Here is a 15,812-nt window from a genome sequence, read left to right as displayed (position 1 = left end):
ATAGACTCCCCTAATTGTGTCAGTTCCTCTTGGGTTCATTGTGTCAATCTATCTTGCTTTTAAGCCGAAATGTCAGATTTCATTATCTAGTGAGGAATTTTTTATGAGTCAGAGTCATTTATTAACGTGTGTGTTCAAGTGAAAATGGTGTTCCCCAACTCCTAAGGATGTGGAGGCCGCCTGGAATCCTGATGGAGGAAGGAGAGGATGCCTTTCCATTCGGATGCCCACTGCTCTGCTCCCAGAAGCTCTCCAGTTAAAACCATGGCCCAAGGCTGCCTCCATGGGCACCTGGACGGAAATTTCCGATTATGTAAACCTGAAAGGGGCTTATCTCTCATCTGAGTCATGATCACAGGAGATCCCCCAATCTAGAACCGGAGGCAGGACAGTAATTTCCATTTCTCATGAAAGTGTAAAAAAGCTACAAGTAAGCCTGAATTTGTAGTAAACGTTGTTTTAGCATGCATCAAAGGGCAAGGGGGCTGCCTGGGCAATGGTGGATTAGGTAACTCGGCATTTCTGTTGTAGGATGTCTCTGGCCCTGGGCTGTTGCGTATTTGCATCTCCAAGAGGAGGCAAGAGTTGACAGCGCTTTGGTAACAGATGGCTCTGGGCCCATCAGACTGCATCTGGCCCGCTGTCGGCATGGGCCACACTCTTTGTCAAGTGTGGACTCCTGGGCTGAAGTCCAGAGCAGCCCAGGACAGGGACTGAAGTCGTGGTGATTCCAGGAAGAGGGGTGGGGCGGTTAACGGAGGCAGCGGGGGATGTCTAGCGTGAGGTTGCAGGTTAGGCGGGGTGGGTGTGAGGTTGGCTGACAATGTCTCTTCCAATATCTGAAGGGTAGGGAAGGAAGTTGACTCTTCCGTCAGGGGGGCAGGATGAGAACCGGTGCTTAAAAGTGACTGGAAGGCATTTTGGACCCAATCCAAAGTAGAGGTTTTTTTCTGAAGACGGCTCTACTGTACCAGACTGACTCTGCATTCTTGGAAGGCACAGTTTTTGGGTGGCGGTGTCTCAGGAGGTATTGAAAAGTGTTCTTTAAAATCCCATCCAACCCTGAGTCTATGAATCTGTGATTATTTTCTTTGGCAAAAATTTGCTTCCTCAGGCTTTTTTTTTTTCCTCAGTCTTTTGCTAATTCCTGTGGAGAGTTTACAAAAGCATTAATAATATGTGGTTTGTGTAATTTGTTAATTGAACGACAAGACGAACACATGAGACAGTTATTAGCAAACTAAGACAAAATATAAACAAAAGGCACATTTTTGAATACCACAGAAATCCTAGAAGGGGAAAATTGGAGAAGTATCTACACTGGGGTTTGAAGGATTAATGAGATTCACAGGGCAGCAGGGAGAGCAGAAGCCCAGGCACAAAGGCCAGAGATGCAGAAGGCCTTTGAGGAGGATATATCTGTCTATCTGTAATTAAGAAAGACCTGCCCGGCAGCTTTGTGTAGGAGATGAAGACTTGAGCGCCATCTTCTTAAGAGCAATTGTTTAAGTTGTGTGGGTGTGAAATCTCTGAAGAACAGGTGGCTAGAACACGGATGAGCACATTCTTAAGCTTAGCGGTTAGAGCATAGAGCGCCTGGTTCAGATCCATCCCTGTGACCTGGGAGAAGCAAGGTGGAGAAACCGAAGCCTGGAAGGCAGCGCTGAGTTGGATAGTGTTAACTTGCCTCTTAAGTTATGAGGATTAAGTGAGATAAAGAATTAAGTGCTCAATATGTGTTACTCACTATTACTGATTACGTAGCTGAAGTTCCCTGAAGGGGTGATTCTGGAAACCTGCTCCTGCCCAGCCACACTGGTGTCACCTGTGAGCTTGTTACAAGTGCAAGTTCACGAGCGCCACTCAGACTTAGTGAATTAGGGTTGCAAGGGGGGGTGTAGGAACAGGCTCTCCAGGCGATCGGCAGGGAAATGTTTGCGAACAGCCCTAGGGGAATGCTACAGAACTAAGAAAGGGAGAGAGTTTTTTTTCTCTCATTTATTTATTTTTAATTGAAGGATAATTATGACATTGTATTGGTTTCTGCCATACATCAACGTGGATCAGTCATAGGTCTAGAGTTTTTTTAAAGGGGGGCTAACAACAGTGTCCTTCACGGTGGAAAGGATAAAAAGCTCAGAGAAGATGAAATTTGGGGGGAAAGAGGTAGTGTGTATTTTTTGCAGTGCCTGACAGCTTTACACACAGTGTGCAATAAATATTTGTCTTTATATTATTGAAGACAGCTGGTTTAATAGTATGCTGGGGATGGAAGGAAGATTTAGTGTAATATGTATAATATACATAATATATAGCTATAGCCTAAGTGATTTTAAAAAAAAATACTGCAGAACCACGTGAGAAATACGATGTTGGATGAAGTTTAAATCTTAGGTTTAACTGCCTGCCTACTGTGACCAGGCAAGCTGCCCTCTGTTGTAAATAGAAAGTGAGATGCTGCTCTTGTTTTCCGAGGCTTCACAGCATTATACTTTCTTTAAGGATCTGAAGCTGTTCCTCTCCCCCACCACCCCGGTAACTTTATTATGCTACAGAGAGTTAACCCTGTGTCTGATCTCTGGCCAAGAGTTAGGCATGCCCTTGTCTTCCGGTCACTGCCAGGCCTAATCTGAAACTGCCCCCTCATTTCTGAATATTGACTTCTTTTGTTAATTATTTGACGGCTCTGGGTTTACCTTAGAGAAGATCTGAAAGCTTCTTTGTCCCCGTTAATGTGGGCCACCTGGGGTTCCCCCATTAAGCCTCGTGCCAGTTGACTTGTCCCTGTCCTCCCCGCCCACCCCCCCCCCCCCCCCCCATCGCCAGCACAAGCACCAAACACAGTAGCTGGAAATAAATTGACTTCTACGCTTCATCCATTTAGTCCTTATTTACTGCCCATTATGTGTAGGACACTGTGGTAATAATGAGACAGTGTCCACAAATGTGTCTTGCTGAAGAGCCAGGACCGCCCGAGGCTGTGTGGACTGAGTCTGGAGGAGAGGCGGGGGCTGTCTGCGTACTTGCCTGGAGGCTGGTTGGAGGTCAGCCAAGTGTTCAGACGATCCCGAGCACACGCCAGAGTCCAGGCTTAGAAACGTGCCGTCCCCTCAGACAGCCCCTCTCCCGGTGACTGGTGAGGGAAACGTGAGTAAATTAGAATGGCTGGTGAAGAAGCTATGTTTGTAAGCCTGACAGTTTCTTTCAAATACGTAGCATTTGAGATTGCAGCCGGAGGACAGGAATTACACTGCTGCTGCGGCTGCCGAGTCGCTTCAGTCGTGTCCGACTCTGTGCAACCCCACAGACGGCAGCCCACCAGGCTCCCCCGTCCCTGGGATGCTCCAGGCAAGAGCACTGGAGTGGGTTGCCGTTTCCTTCTCCAGTGCGTGAAAGTGAAGTCGCTCAGTCGTGTCCGACTGTTAGTAACCCCATGGACTGCAGCCCACCAGGCTCTTCCGTCCATGGGATTTTCCAGGCAAGAGCACTGGGGTGGGTTGCCATTGCCTTCTCTGACAGGAATTATACTAGAGATAGGCTAATTTCATGCTGTAGAGAGACTTGAGGAAAACCTGAGGGGAGATTGCTTTCCAAAGATGATGGTGATTGGGCAGTTAATCTATTGAGTGTATTTTTTTGTTTGTTTTGCTTTGTTTTTATTGAGCTATAACTTGCATATAACATTATTTTAGTTTCAGGTGCACAACATAATGGTTGGATGTTTGTATGTATAGTGAAGAGAATCTGTTTTAATTGACACCCGGATCAAGCCAGTTGCTCCTTTTCCATTGCTCTGAACTTTGGGGCTGAGGTGGATGGATAGTGAGGACTGCTAGCATTTCATTATCTTCTTCTCTCTCTCCAAATAGTACCAGAAAAAAAAAAAAAAGGTAGCTGGAACCTTCATCACCGCTTTTAAAAGGTAGCCAGGACTAGACCTACATCTAGGTGATTCCAGAAGGCAGGGCAGTTGGTGGTCTCCTTTCTCTGAGGATAACCACTGAGTCTGAGAATGTGAATTTAAAAAGAGCAGAGATCTTTTTCAAAATGTTTTAATTGATCCAAAAGTTCTCTCTGATCATATCAGGGCTAGAATATTGCTTGGGTTTTTGAAGATCAGGTAGAATATAATTTTTTTAAAGCTGTCGAATATGGATAGATATTCCCCTCAGTCCTACTAGCTACCCAAGGAAGATCAGTGTCCTGAAAACTTAGAACTCAGTATGGAAGAGAGAAGTGATGGCCTTGTAGAATCTTAGCGCCTAAAGACTTTTCAAAAAGAAAAGGGGGAAGAAAGGAAAGCTCAGAGGAATGTGGGTTTTTGGTGTGTTTTCTGGTACTGACTGCTTCCGAATTAACCCCTTTTCCCTCCCCTTCTGTTTCTGCAGTGAACACCTACCTCTTCATGATGCAGGCCCAAGGCATCCTCATCCGGGACAACATGAGGACTATCGGCGCGCAGGTTTACGAGCAGGTGGTCCGGAGCGCCTATGCCAAGAGAAACAGCAGTGTGAATGACTCAGGTACGTTTTTAGTAAAGAGGGGGTCTGCTCAGAATGTCTCCTCCCAGAAGAGGGAGATGTGCTTCGAATAATTCTCTTCGATGGAAAAAACGTGCATTGTGGAGGAGGAAGGGTTTGACTGAATCTTAGGTTGTCATCAAAAGAAGCTCTCGCCAAAGGAATCCTTGTTTGTTCTGTGGACAGTATGTTCAGGGTGACCGGTTGATTCCACTTTCAATTCATGAAGAGTATCTTTCAAGAGCCCCCTTTTTGTGTAGTTGCCCTAAGTAGGCAGATTAAGCATGTATCTTTAGGACACCAGAAAGGCAGGAGCACCAAAAACATTTTGAAAAGAAGTTGATTTCAAAAAATACATCCATACAGCCAGTGAGGAAAATACAGGCTGGTTGGACTTGACCTGCACTTATTTTGTGGGTTAACACTCTGCGGTTCGTTAGTTTTGTTTTCTGCATTCCATGTGGTGGTGGTGGGCCCATGGTGCTTTCAAAGCTAATCTGGTCCTGGCAGCCACACAGGAAGAATTGCACCATCTCGTTCCTACCGTCAGATGCTGCTCGAGCTTGGCCAGCCCAGTAGGCCTGGTTCACCTTGTTGTGTCTAAATGCTTTAGTTGAAATGTAATAAACTTCCATTTCATAATCATCAGGCAGCCTGGGACAGTTTCCACAAATTACAAAAGCGACTTCAGGAAGAGAAATTGAATGGATCACCTAGTTTGCCTTCCTCAGTCGGGTGTGATTTTCACCCGGTGGTTGAATGCCAGTTGCGTGCCCGTGTTTGGTGGTCAGACTCATTTAGCTTTGAAGAAGGCTTTTCAGATTATTCAACTTAGCAGCAGCGATGGACCCCAGACTGAATATTTCTGCCTCAGTTTTTGGAACTTGGTCCTGTAGTTTTTATTATCTTTTAAGCGCTAATTATGTAACGAGAGAAAAAGAGCACCAAGGTTAGATGGCTTGCCTAACATTGTATTGTTAGAACTTGATTCTGAATTGTGGGTTTGACTTTAGCTATTTTTTTACAGAAGACTATACATAGCAAGCTCTTTTTGAGAGAAAGCTGTCTTTTTTTATGTCTGTCTTTTTAACTCTTCCAAAAATTGAACAGAGGAAATATTTCCAGATGGTTAAATGGGTCTGTCGTGAAGCATCTACAATCTCCAGCCAGGGATGGTTTTTATTAGAAAACGGATTTTGAAATTTCAGTTTACTTTGAATTCATGATTTATCTCTTATTTCTTTAACTGAGGACTAGTGTGCTTTCCCTGTGGCTTCTCACTGATCTCACTCAAGCCTAGAATTATAAAATACATACTTTTTAAAAACACTTTGCTCCAACTCAACCCTTTGGTCCTCTCTAGTAAGTTGTAAGATTATCCGGAACTCACTGCTGAATGTGAAATTGCTTTGCAAATGTTGCAAATGAGAATTCTTCTGTGCTGTTGGGATCTCAAGAGGAAGCACTACCTCGGAAAGGGAAGTTAAATCCTGAGAAGAACTGACCATGTCCTAATGTATCAGTCTGCCCCGCTGACCAGTTTAGCAGTAACCAAGCACCACAGTTAGCAAACTGATAAGCTTCGATACTTGCTTTCAAGCTTCGATACTTGCTTTCTTCTTGCACGCATGCTAAGTCGCTTCAGATGTGTCTGACTCTTTGCGACCCCATGGACTCTAGCCCACCAGGCTCCTCTGTCCATGGGGATTCTCCGGGCAAGGATACTGGAGTGGGTCACCATGCCCTCCTCCAGGGGGTCTTCCCACCCGAGGGATCCAGCCTATGGTTCTTAGGTCTCCTACATTGGCAGGTGGATTCTTTACCACTAACAACCACCTGGGAAGCCCTCCTTTCTTCTTAGAAGTTTGCAAAGAGCATGCCATCAGCTTTTCAGACCTTTGCAGCCACATTGTGGCCTGGCAGGACAAATGGCCTGAGGCCTGCACCATGCCTAGAAGAGGGGTCACTGTAGGTCCTGAAGTCAAGGGAAAAGGTGAGCACAGTTCATCATTTATGGTGCTCAACTTGAAAAGGATCCCACACACATCGCCTCACTTGACTTGGGTGTGGTTCCGTCGGGTAGGCAGGATTTTACTTCCATTTTTTACGTGTACGTGTAATTAATCTTGCAAGTGTTGGCGTGGTTTGGTCATGTGACTTTCCCTAAAGCCCACCCGAAACCTGCTTCTGGTTGTGTGATGACTTGACTGAAGGATGAAGCCGTTCAGAGCTCTTTCCCCCTGTGTCACTCTGGATAACGAAGCGTGTACACCGTCCTGACCTTTACCCCGTCCCGAGGATTCAGGCCTCCAAGGGCAGAGCATGCTGGGGCTTCTCGCTGGGCCATTGACGAGCTGGTCTGTTTTCTCTCAAAGTTAGAGGGTGTGTGAGCAGGTCTCTGTCCCCCTGCCAATGCCAGTCTTGCAACACAAGCTCACGTTAATTCCCTGAGGGGTCGTCATCCTAGAAGCTGAGCGGAGAGTGAGTGAGCCTCTTGGAAGGCTTATCCAGGGACCCATTATTATTTGAATTTGCGTGTGTTTATCTTCAAATTATCACCCACTAAAATAATTCTTCCCAGCATCACTTGGGTCAAACTGGTTAATCATCCATTTTGAGTTTAACATGTCTCTTTTTCTCTTAAATTGTTAAGTCTTTGTCGTTGGGAACCTGCTCATGATGGGGTTCACACTTTGTTTGCATTATCTCATGGGCTTCTTATGAGAGCTCAGGAAGATAACTGCCACGTCCCCATTTTAGGGGCAAAGGGATCGGAGCACACTCAGACTCTGCACTGTGGTGGGCTTGGCACTTGCTGACCTCTGGACCCCAGCAGCGCCCTCCTTGCCTGTGTTGTCTTTGGACCCCTGTGCCTGGTACCTACCTGGCACACAGGAGGCACAGTAAATGATTTTTGAGTGCACGAGTGGGTAGATTTAACAAGGAAACCCAACTTTAGGTGTTGTAATCTAGATCTGAGATTACCATCTTGATTCGCTTCTGTGTTATTGGCACTTCCTTGGTGACTAAGTGTTGAAGAGGAAATATCATTTCATTGGAGGTTATCCAGTAAAAGCCAACTCTTTTTTAAAATTCATTTCAAAGTAGTTTTCTGCCTAGCACAGTCAGAGCGTTTGGGACCTAAAGTTGCTGAGATAGCCAGATGACCATCACTGCTGACCCAGCCACTCTCGCCAGGAGCTTGGTGAGAGTAGCCTGGCTGAGATAGTTTGTGAACTGTGTTGACCCACCCTGAAAACAGTGCTGTTGAACACATCCACGTTCAGAGATCTTCAGGAGGCCAAGTGTGGCTGAAAAGCTTAGTGTATCGTTGGTAATCCAGCTTTCTTCACCCTTGAAAGCAAACAAGGCTACTGCCTAAAAAGAACGTACCTTAAGAGATCAGGACCGTGGCCTGGAAATAGCCTGAAATAAGGGCTTCCCTGGTGGCTTAGCGGGTAAAGAACCTGCTGCAATGTAGGAGACCCGGATTTTTTCCCTGGATTGGGAAGATCCCCTGGAGGAGGGAGTGGCCACTGCCCCAGTTGCCTGGAGAATTCCACAGACAGAGGAGCCTGGTGGGCTACAGTCCATGGGGTCGCAAAAAGTTGGGCAAGACTAAAATGACTGAGTATGCATGCAACGATGTGGAGAACCTTCTTGTCACCGAAAGCCACTGGTATGTGAGATTGCGAGTCTGGCACGGTTTACTCTGAGTGGTTGAGAGAGATACTCAAGAGACTTTTGGCATCAGGAGAGAATTCTCTGGGTTCATCCAGGTCAGCCACTTTAGTTGTGTGTTTGAGGTGAGTGGTGGGGTGGCCTGGCATTTCTCATTCTTAAATACAAATTTCCAGGCACCATTCTACCCAGAGAGACAGGTCTTCCCTCCGTATACACGTGCACATACACACCAACCTCCCCACACTGATGACCTGAGTCCCCTTCTGGTCACGTACTCAAAAAAACGTCCTGTTGCCCACATCCTTCAAAACAGGTCTGTTGTTGTAGACAAATAAAGTCATTGCCAGGATGTTTTGTACTGTATTCAAGGAGGTGGATATTCTTAACCTCTTTGTCTGTGGTTTTTGGGTGGTCAACCCATAGTCATAATGTCTCCTGTCCCAGCCGGTAGTCATTCTTAAGTGGGCTAAATCCTGAAGAATGCAGATCCTTTGTATATTACAAGTACTTGTAAAGATGTCCTGATGACATCTTTCTAGTGTGTGTGTATGTGTATTTTTTTTTCCCCCCACTTTTTCAAACAGAGAGGCAGCTGTTTGGCCTTTTCGCAGATGGGAAGAGAAAGTAGTGATTCTTCCTGGATCTGTTGATCAGCACTTTGAAGCCCCTACTCAGCTGGATTTGGTAATTTGAGGGAGAAAGCAGAATTTTAGTGCCCCCACATATTGGGGTAGCCACAGAAACCTGAGGGCATGTTGGACTTCCCTCGGGGCTTTACAAAATACCGATGTGCTGCTCCTCACGCCCAGAGGTTCTTATTCAGTAAGTCTAGTGTATAACCTGGGCACAGGGATATTTAAAAAGCTTCCTAGATGATTCTAATATTCGGTCAGGACTGCTGAACCACTGATGTAAAGCAGAGTTGACCAAGTAGGCTGTTTGAGTCTACAGGTTGGAAGCATGTCCTCTGTTATAAATGTAAAAACAGTTGCCTTCTTTGCTGTCTACCTCCCTTGCTGGAAGAACATGTTCTGGTTCAATATGGTTTAGATTTAAATTAAAAAGTAAAACCATGGCCATAGAAATTCAGCAGGCTGGCCTTTTCTTTCAATTCCCTCATTCAGTCGGGTTGTACTTTAGAAGACCAAGAAATTGGTGTTTGGAACCCCTGAGGAGAGTAGGCAATATATTCTGCCCATTTCCAGGCAGCTGGAGGAAGACCCCACGATAACCAGGCACAGGTTTTACCATGGCGTGCGTGCGTCTGTGCGAAGTTGCTTCGGTCATGTCTCATTCTTTGCCATGTCATGAGCAATTAGTTTTCTCTGCCTCTTCCACTTTAAAAGGCTTCTACTGCTAGTGGGAAGGTAGATTTTGTTTAAATTTTTACGTAAAGAATTGAAAATTACAATTGATGGAATTACAGTTTGGTGGGGTGGGGGTTCTCCGAGATGGAGGGCAAGGTTATGGACTTTCACTTAGGACTTGTATATTTGAGGTTTTCTTTTTTTTAACAATGACATTATTAATTTAGTAGCCAGAAGAAGAAAATAAGTGGTCTTTTGTTTCCTGCTTGCTGCTGATGAAACAGGAGGGAAGGAGGCAGGGCGCAGCCTTTAAAAGAAGTAGCTGTTGAATATGACATAAACTGGTTAGAACCAACTAGATCCAAGATGGTGGATGAGTCGACTTCTGCTAGACTTTGAGCCTCAGTGAAGTTTATTGTAACATATCAGCAAGCTAAATGACTGACCATAGGTACCATGACAGTTCTGAGGCTGGCCATAACAGGTCGAAAAGTGGGTGGTGACCCAGTTCCTGAAAATCTCCACCCCTTCCTGAAAGTAGTTGCAATAATCCTCCCACTCATTAGCCCATGAAATACCAAGCCCATAAAAACTAACCACCACGTATTTGGGGCCTCTCATCTTCTGAGATGGGACTTGCCTGGTGGGTCAGTGGTAAAGAATGTAGGAGGCTCAAGTTCAATCCCTGGGTTGAGAAGATCTCCTGGAGAAGGAAATGGCAACCCACTCCAGTATTCTTGCCTGGGAATCCCCATGAACAGAGGGGCCTGGTGGGCTACAGTCCACGGGGTCACAAAATTGTCAGACACAGCGAGCAACTAAACGACGGTGACAGATGTTTGAACGACAACAGATGTCAAGGTCATCAACCCATCGTGTAATCAGGCCTCAGACTTGCACAGGCAGCTCTCCCCATAGGAGTGCTGTATGCGGTGCCTCGCTTTCTTTATCTGTAAAGAGATAAGAGATTGGAAGACCCTCTTCATGCGTGCTCTACAAGAAAGGCATTTGCAATAAAGTTAAAACGTCACTGAAATAACAGTAGCTACTGTGTGTATGTCCACAAAATGAGAAATGAGAAGCACAAGAAAGGAGACCACCTCAAAAAATTATGGAAGTTGGAAAGCAGATGGACCAGTGATGAAGGACTTGACAGACCCAAGAAAACTCACTGCTAATGTGCAACCACCCCGTAGTTGATAGCCCCAAATCGCTCAGAAGCTCAGAAGTTTAGAATATCAGGTATTTCTGGAGATAAAAATAAAGGTGGCAACTAAGATAAAGATGGGTTGAAAGCTGTTTAAAAAGCAGTCTGATATTCCATCCCCCAACCTGGCAAAGTACTGGAGACTTGATAACCTCCAGCCAGAGATCGTAAAACAGAGAGCCTGTCAGCTGGGGCACCTGACTTTTTTCAAGGTGCCCCCGGCTTTTCCTCCTCCTGTTTCAGGATGCTTGTAACAAAGACTGTACCATTCTGGCATGAGATTAGAATGACTTCTCTGGGGAACCTGACCGGACCAAGAAGAAAGACCCAAAGATACTGACCCTGGAGGTTTCCCATCCAAACTTCTGACCAGAACACCCTCCAATGAAGAACCTCCATCCAGACCCTTCCAGTTAGCTGATTCCGAGCCCCACTCTTAAATATTAGCAGATGGCCAAGCGCCACTGTGCTGGCAATCAAAACAAGTAACAAATTGGAAGAAACAATATGCTGGGAGGAGAAAACTTAACCATCACATATGTTCTCAAGGGTCAGAGGAAAAGGATTGTAAACATGGAACAAGATACTGAAAAAGATGAACATTTGGAAAATTAAAGGGACACTTGGAAATTAAAAAAAAAAAAATAATAGCAGGAAATGATAATTAAAAAGGACTAGATACAATTGAGGAAATCTCCAAAGGTAGAGCAGAAAAATGGCAGGATAGAAAGTCAGGTAGAAAAGATGAGAAAATTATAGGGCCAGGAGGCCCAACATCTAAGTCATATTTCTGTCCTCCAGAAAGAGCCCAGAATACAGAAGGCAGGAAATCATCACCACAGTGATACCTCCGAAAAATTCTTGAATAGGACTTGAATCCCCAGACTTTAGAGGCTATAACATCGCCAACACAGTGGAGCAGACACACCAATATCAATTTTCCTGAACAAAGAGAAAGTTCTTCACACTTCCAGAAAGAAATTACTGTCACCTTTTACAAAGAACAGGAGTTGGAATGACTTTGGACTTAACAGGCCCAGGGGACTCTAGAAGGAAGTGGAACAGCACCTTTACAATTCCAAAGGAAAATTTATCTCCAGCCTAGAATTCTATAAAACCATGTATCAAGTGAAGAAGAATAAAAATAATCAGATATCCAGGGTTTCATAATCACTTCTGTTTCCCCACTTTTAGGAAGCCACTGGAAGAATGTGCTTTACTGAGGGAAAACAAAGAAGTTGAAGTTAGGAAAACTGAGGTTTGACACTCTCGGGAGGTGAATGGACTCCCCTGGCCACTGATGAAGGGACATCCCAGAGTAGCACTAGTGGATCACGCTCCCAGGAAAACCCGTCCAGACTGGAGTGGGTTGGGAGGCACTGGACCTTCTTAGCAAGAGGAAGACCCGGTGCCTGTGTCTCGAGGGGAAGTGAAGTGGCAAAGGGCAAAACATCCACTTGTCATCATTCCACGTAAAACTAAGCAAACAGGAAAACAAGACAGTTACTCCAGGGCGGGGGGGACAATTTGCAGGAAAGGAAACGTAATCATCCTTTCCACATTTTTCAGCAACAGAGAGTGTTTGTTGAATCTTCATCATAAAAATACTGAAGATTGTCCTAACCACAATTAGCGTGTGTGACTGTAGGGATACTGGAGGATAGGAAGGGTATGTCTGTGGTGGGGGCAGGGGAGGAAGGGTACGAAAACTTCTTCCCCCATAGTGAGAAGTTAACAGACCTAAAAACGAAGCATCGAGATCAACTGTATACCATGAAAAGGAACAAAACTGTGCCATCTGCAGAGACGTGGATGGACCGAGAGACTGTCATACAAAGTGAAGTCAGGCAGAAAGGAAACAAAGTGTCGTACATTATGAACACACATATGTGGAATCTAGAAAAGAATGGTACTGATCTTATTTGCAAAGCAGAAATAGAGACACAGACATAGAGAATAGATATATATGTACCAAGGTGGGTGTGGGGTGAATTAGGAGATTGGGGATTGACATAGATACACTATTGATACTATGTATAAAATGGATAATTATTAAGAACCTACTGTTTAGCACAGGGAACTCTCATGCTCTGTGGTAACCTAAGTGGGAAGGAAATCCAAATAAAAAGAGGCGATGTATGTGAACGGATGCCTGGTTGACTTTGCCGTACAGCAGAAACTGACACAACATTTTAAAGCAACTAGACCACAATAAAGAAAGAACACCTCCCCCCCCCCCCCAAAAAAAGAAAAGATGGGCTGTGTAGGCTGATGGAGATAAATACTAAGGTATATATATATATATATATACATGTTAGTTGCTCAGTTGTGTCCGACTCTTTGCAACCCCATGTACTGTAGCCCGCCAGGCTCCTCTGTCCATGGGATCCTCCAGGCACGGATACTGGAGTGGGTAGCCTATCCCTCCTCCAGGGAATCTTCCCAACCTAGGGATCGAACCCAAATCTCTTGCATTGCAGGCAGATTATTTACCATCTGAGCCAGCAGGGAAGCCCAAAATACTAAGGTAGTTGACTAAGAGAAGTGAGAACATTTAATTTCAGAAAGACATGGAGGGCGTGCTGGTTTCGGTTTTTTAATTATGTTGTGGGGTTGTTTGACTATGAACTGACTGCATATAAAGCTATAATAACAGTAAGAATAGAAACACTGGTGAAATAGTATCATCTGATTAACATTTCTATTGATGTATTCAAATTTTAGCTGAAGGGCTAAGTCAACATCCTGCCTCACCGAAAGATAATGACTTAGAAAAATCCTTGTTTGGGGGGCATCTGAGAATTGCAGAGATGATGACTTAGACCCATCGGAGCTGCCTTTTCTCTTCTTTCCTCTCTAGATTATCCTCTCGACTTGAACCACAGCGAATCCTTCCTACAGACCACGACTTTTCTTCCTGAAGACTTCACCTACTTTGCAAACAATACCTGTCCCGAAAGGCTCCCTTCCATGAGTGAGTACAGTGCTTGCTTGTCTTCCTCTGCTTCTAAAACCAGTGACCTTCTATTTGATTAAAATAAAAGGAAGAGTCTTCTTGATCTCTCGATATGTCTACTTACAGAGAGATTTTGAACGCCTCCTGGCCCTCGGAAATAGGAGCTATGAAGCTTACACGTGTCCTGGCTCCTCTCCAGCCCGTCTGCAGGGTTGCCTGTGTTCCTGGTGCCATCTTCCACCACATTTTTCACTCTTTGCTTTACATGTTCCATTTCCTTTGTAACTTGAGGTCTGTTAAGATATCCTTGAGAAAGTGTAGGCAACCAGCTTCATCTTTTACTATAAATCTCACACTGATTGTATAACACATTTAATATGAGGGAAGTTATTTTCTTAACAAAGTGCTGGCTAAGAAAAATTCTTGCATGTTTTCTTTCTCTTCCTTTTTCCTCGTCTTCTTCCTCTTCCGTTCCCCTTTCCTTCTTAGAATGTGTGTAATCTAAAGCAATGACAGTGTACTGTTACACCTTTCCTGTGCTTTGGGGCTTCTTGGACTGTCTTCTTCTTGACTTGAGTTCAAGATGATGCGTGTTCTGAGTTTGGCCATGACCTGTTGGGGTCATTGACCAGTAAATTGGGACAGCGTGTCTGCACCCGCCTCAGGAGCGCACAGAGATGCTACCAAGCTCAGCTGCTCTCCTCCTTCCTCTTTGAGAAGTTCAGCTGCTGTTGTCCTTGGTCTTCATTTCTTTCTACATCCTTGGCAGAAGCAGAACTCCCAAGTCTTTATTTCTCGATTTGCCGCTTCACCCAGTAATAGGGATGAACTGAAACCCAATGGGTTGGGAAGCAGACGTAGGGACCCCCATCCTTGTTAAAAAACACAACCCACTGAAAAAGCACTGAACCACTCCAGAGATTACAACCCTGAAAGTAGGAATTTCGTTGCCTCTTACTATCTTTTTTTCCCCCATCTCTGTTCAGAGGGCCCGATAGACATAAACATGAGTGAGATTGGAATGGATGCCATCCATGAACTCTTCTCTAAAGACCCAACCATCAAGCTGGGCGGTCACTGGAAGCCGTCGGATTGCGTGCCTCGATGGAAGGTAGGGGTGGGGTCAGACCCCAGGTGCTGGGAAGTCTACCTGGCACTTGCCATCACCATGGATTTCACTCTGACATTTTGTAATTTGTACCCTACTTATCACTTACTACAAAGGATTTGCATCTGATGGGAACATATTGGAGGAGTGGGTTTCCGTGAGGACTCTGCTATAGCCGCAGACATACACGTTGTTCTGGTCACTGAACCAGGACCCTTTTCCTTCTGTCCAGGAATATTGGCTAAGCAGTGGGGGAAGAGGGGGAGGGTGGGTCTCTCCTGATGGATTTGCAGAAGCCATCTTCACAAATTCAGCACTTTTATTTGGTATTGTTGCCATGAATCTAGTGGAGTAAAAAGTGGAACTATCTAGCCTGATACTGAGAATTGTTTTTTTTTTTTTTCCTGCATGACTGTAATCAGGAGACATCAGTAGTGTGGCTCAAGCGTATGACACTGACTTAAGTCAATTCTTTCAACAAGTTTTTAGTAAAGTGCTCATTCCATGCCAGCCCTGTATAGTGCAACAGTGATCTGGAACAAAGTAGTGTTTCCACCCTGTCACTGGGATGTAAAATCAATTTAATGACCAGTGTTAAATATATATATATATATGTTTTTTCATGTCAGCTAAAAGTATTCATTTAGTATATGTGCTCATAATATGGGGCTTCCCAGGTGGCTCAGAATCCACCTGCAATGTGGGACAACCCCTGGGTCAGGAAGATCCCCTGGAGAAGGGAATGGTTACCCACTCCAGTATTCTTGCCTGGAGAATAAACAAGACACAGAACAAGGCTTTGCTCTGATATAAAGAAGTGTTAAGACATCTCACCTACCCTCCTAATCTCAGTCTAGTGGTTGGGACAAGCACACCCACATTGTTCTAAAACAAGCTGCGCTAGAATAAAGAAACAGGAGATACTATTGACATAAAGGGTGACTGCAGAGAAGTGGAGGGTAAGGCAGCTCCCTGGAGCCCCCCAGGTGAGCTGGGCCCCAATGCTGCGGGAGCAGTCGAGGGGACTCGC

General features: G+C 45.0%; 1 protein-coding gene across 2 annotated transcripts in view; it reads left to right on the top strand.

Annotated features, from left to right (window-relative positions):
* B4GALT5 (beta-1,4-galactosyltransferase 5) overlaps nucleotides 1–15,812 on the top strand; it is a 70,334-nt gene that overhangs the window by 48,525 nt on the left and 5,997 nt on the right. For both annotated transcript variants that reach the window (XM_070472747.1, XM_020906243.2), the window contains exons 2-4: nucleotides 4,389–4,523; nucleotides 13,579–13,692; nucleotides 14,661–14,785. In XM_070472747.1, coding sequence (XP_070328848.1) covers nucleotides 4,389–4,523; nucleotides 13,579–13,692; nucleotides 14,661–14,785 — 374 coding nt within the window. The remainder of the gene's footprint in view (nucleotides 1–4,388; nucleotides 4,524–13,578; nucleotides 13,693–14,660; nucleotides 14,786–15,812) is intronic.

This window comes from Odocoileus virginianus, chromosome 9 (genome assembly GCF_023699985.2).
Source record: "Odocoileus virginianus isolate 20LAN1187 ecotype Illinois chromosome 9, Ovbor_1.2, whole genome shotgun sequence".
Taxonomy (NCBI): Eukaryota; Metazoa; Chordata; class Mammalia; order Artiodactyla; family Cervidae; genus Odocoileus; species Odocoileus virginianus.
The sequence above is the reverse complement of the archived record's forward strand: the minus strand, read 5'-3'. Positions and strand labels throughout refer to the sequence as shown.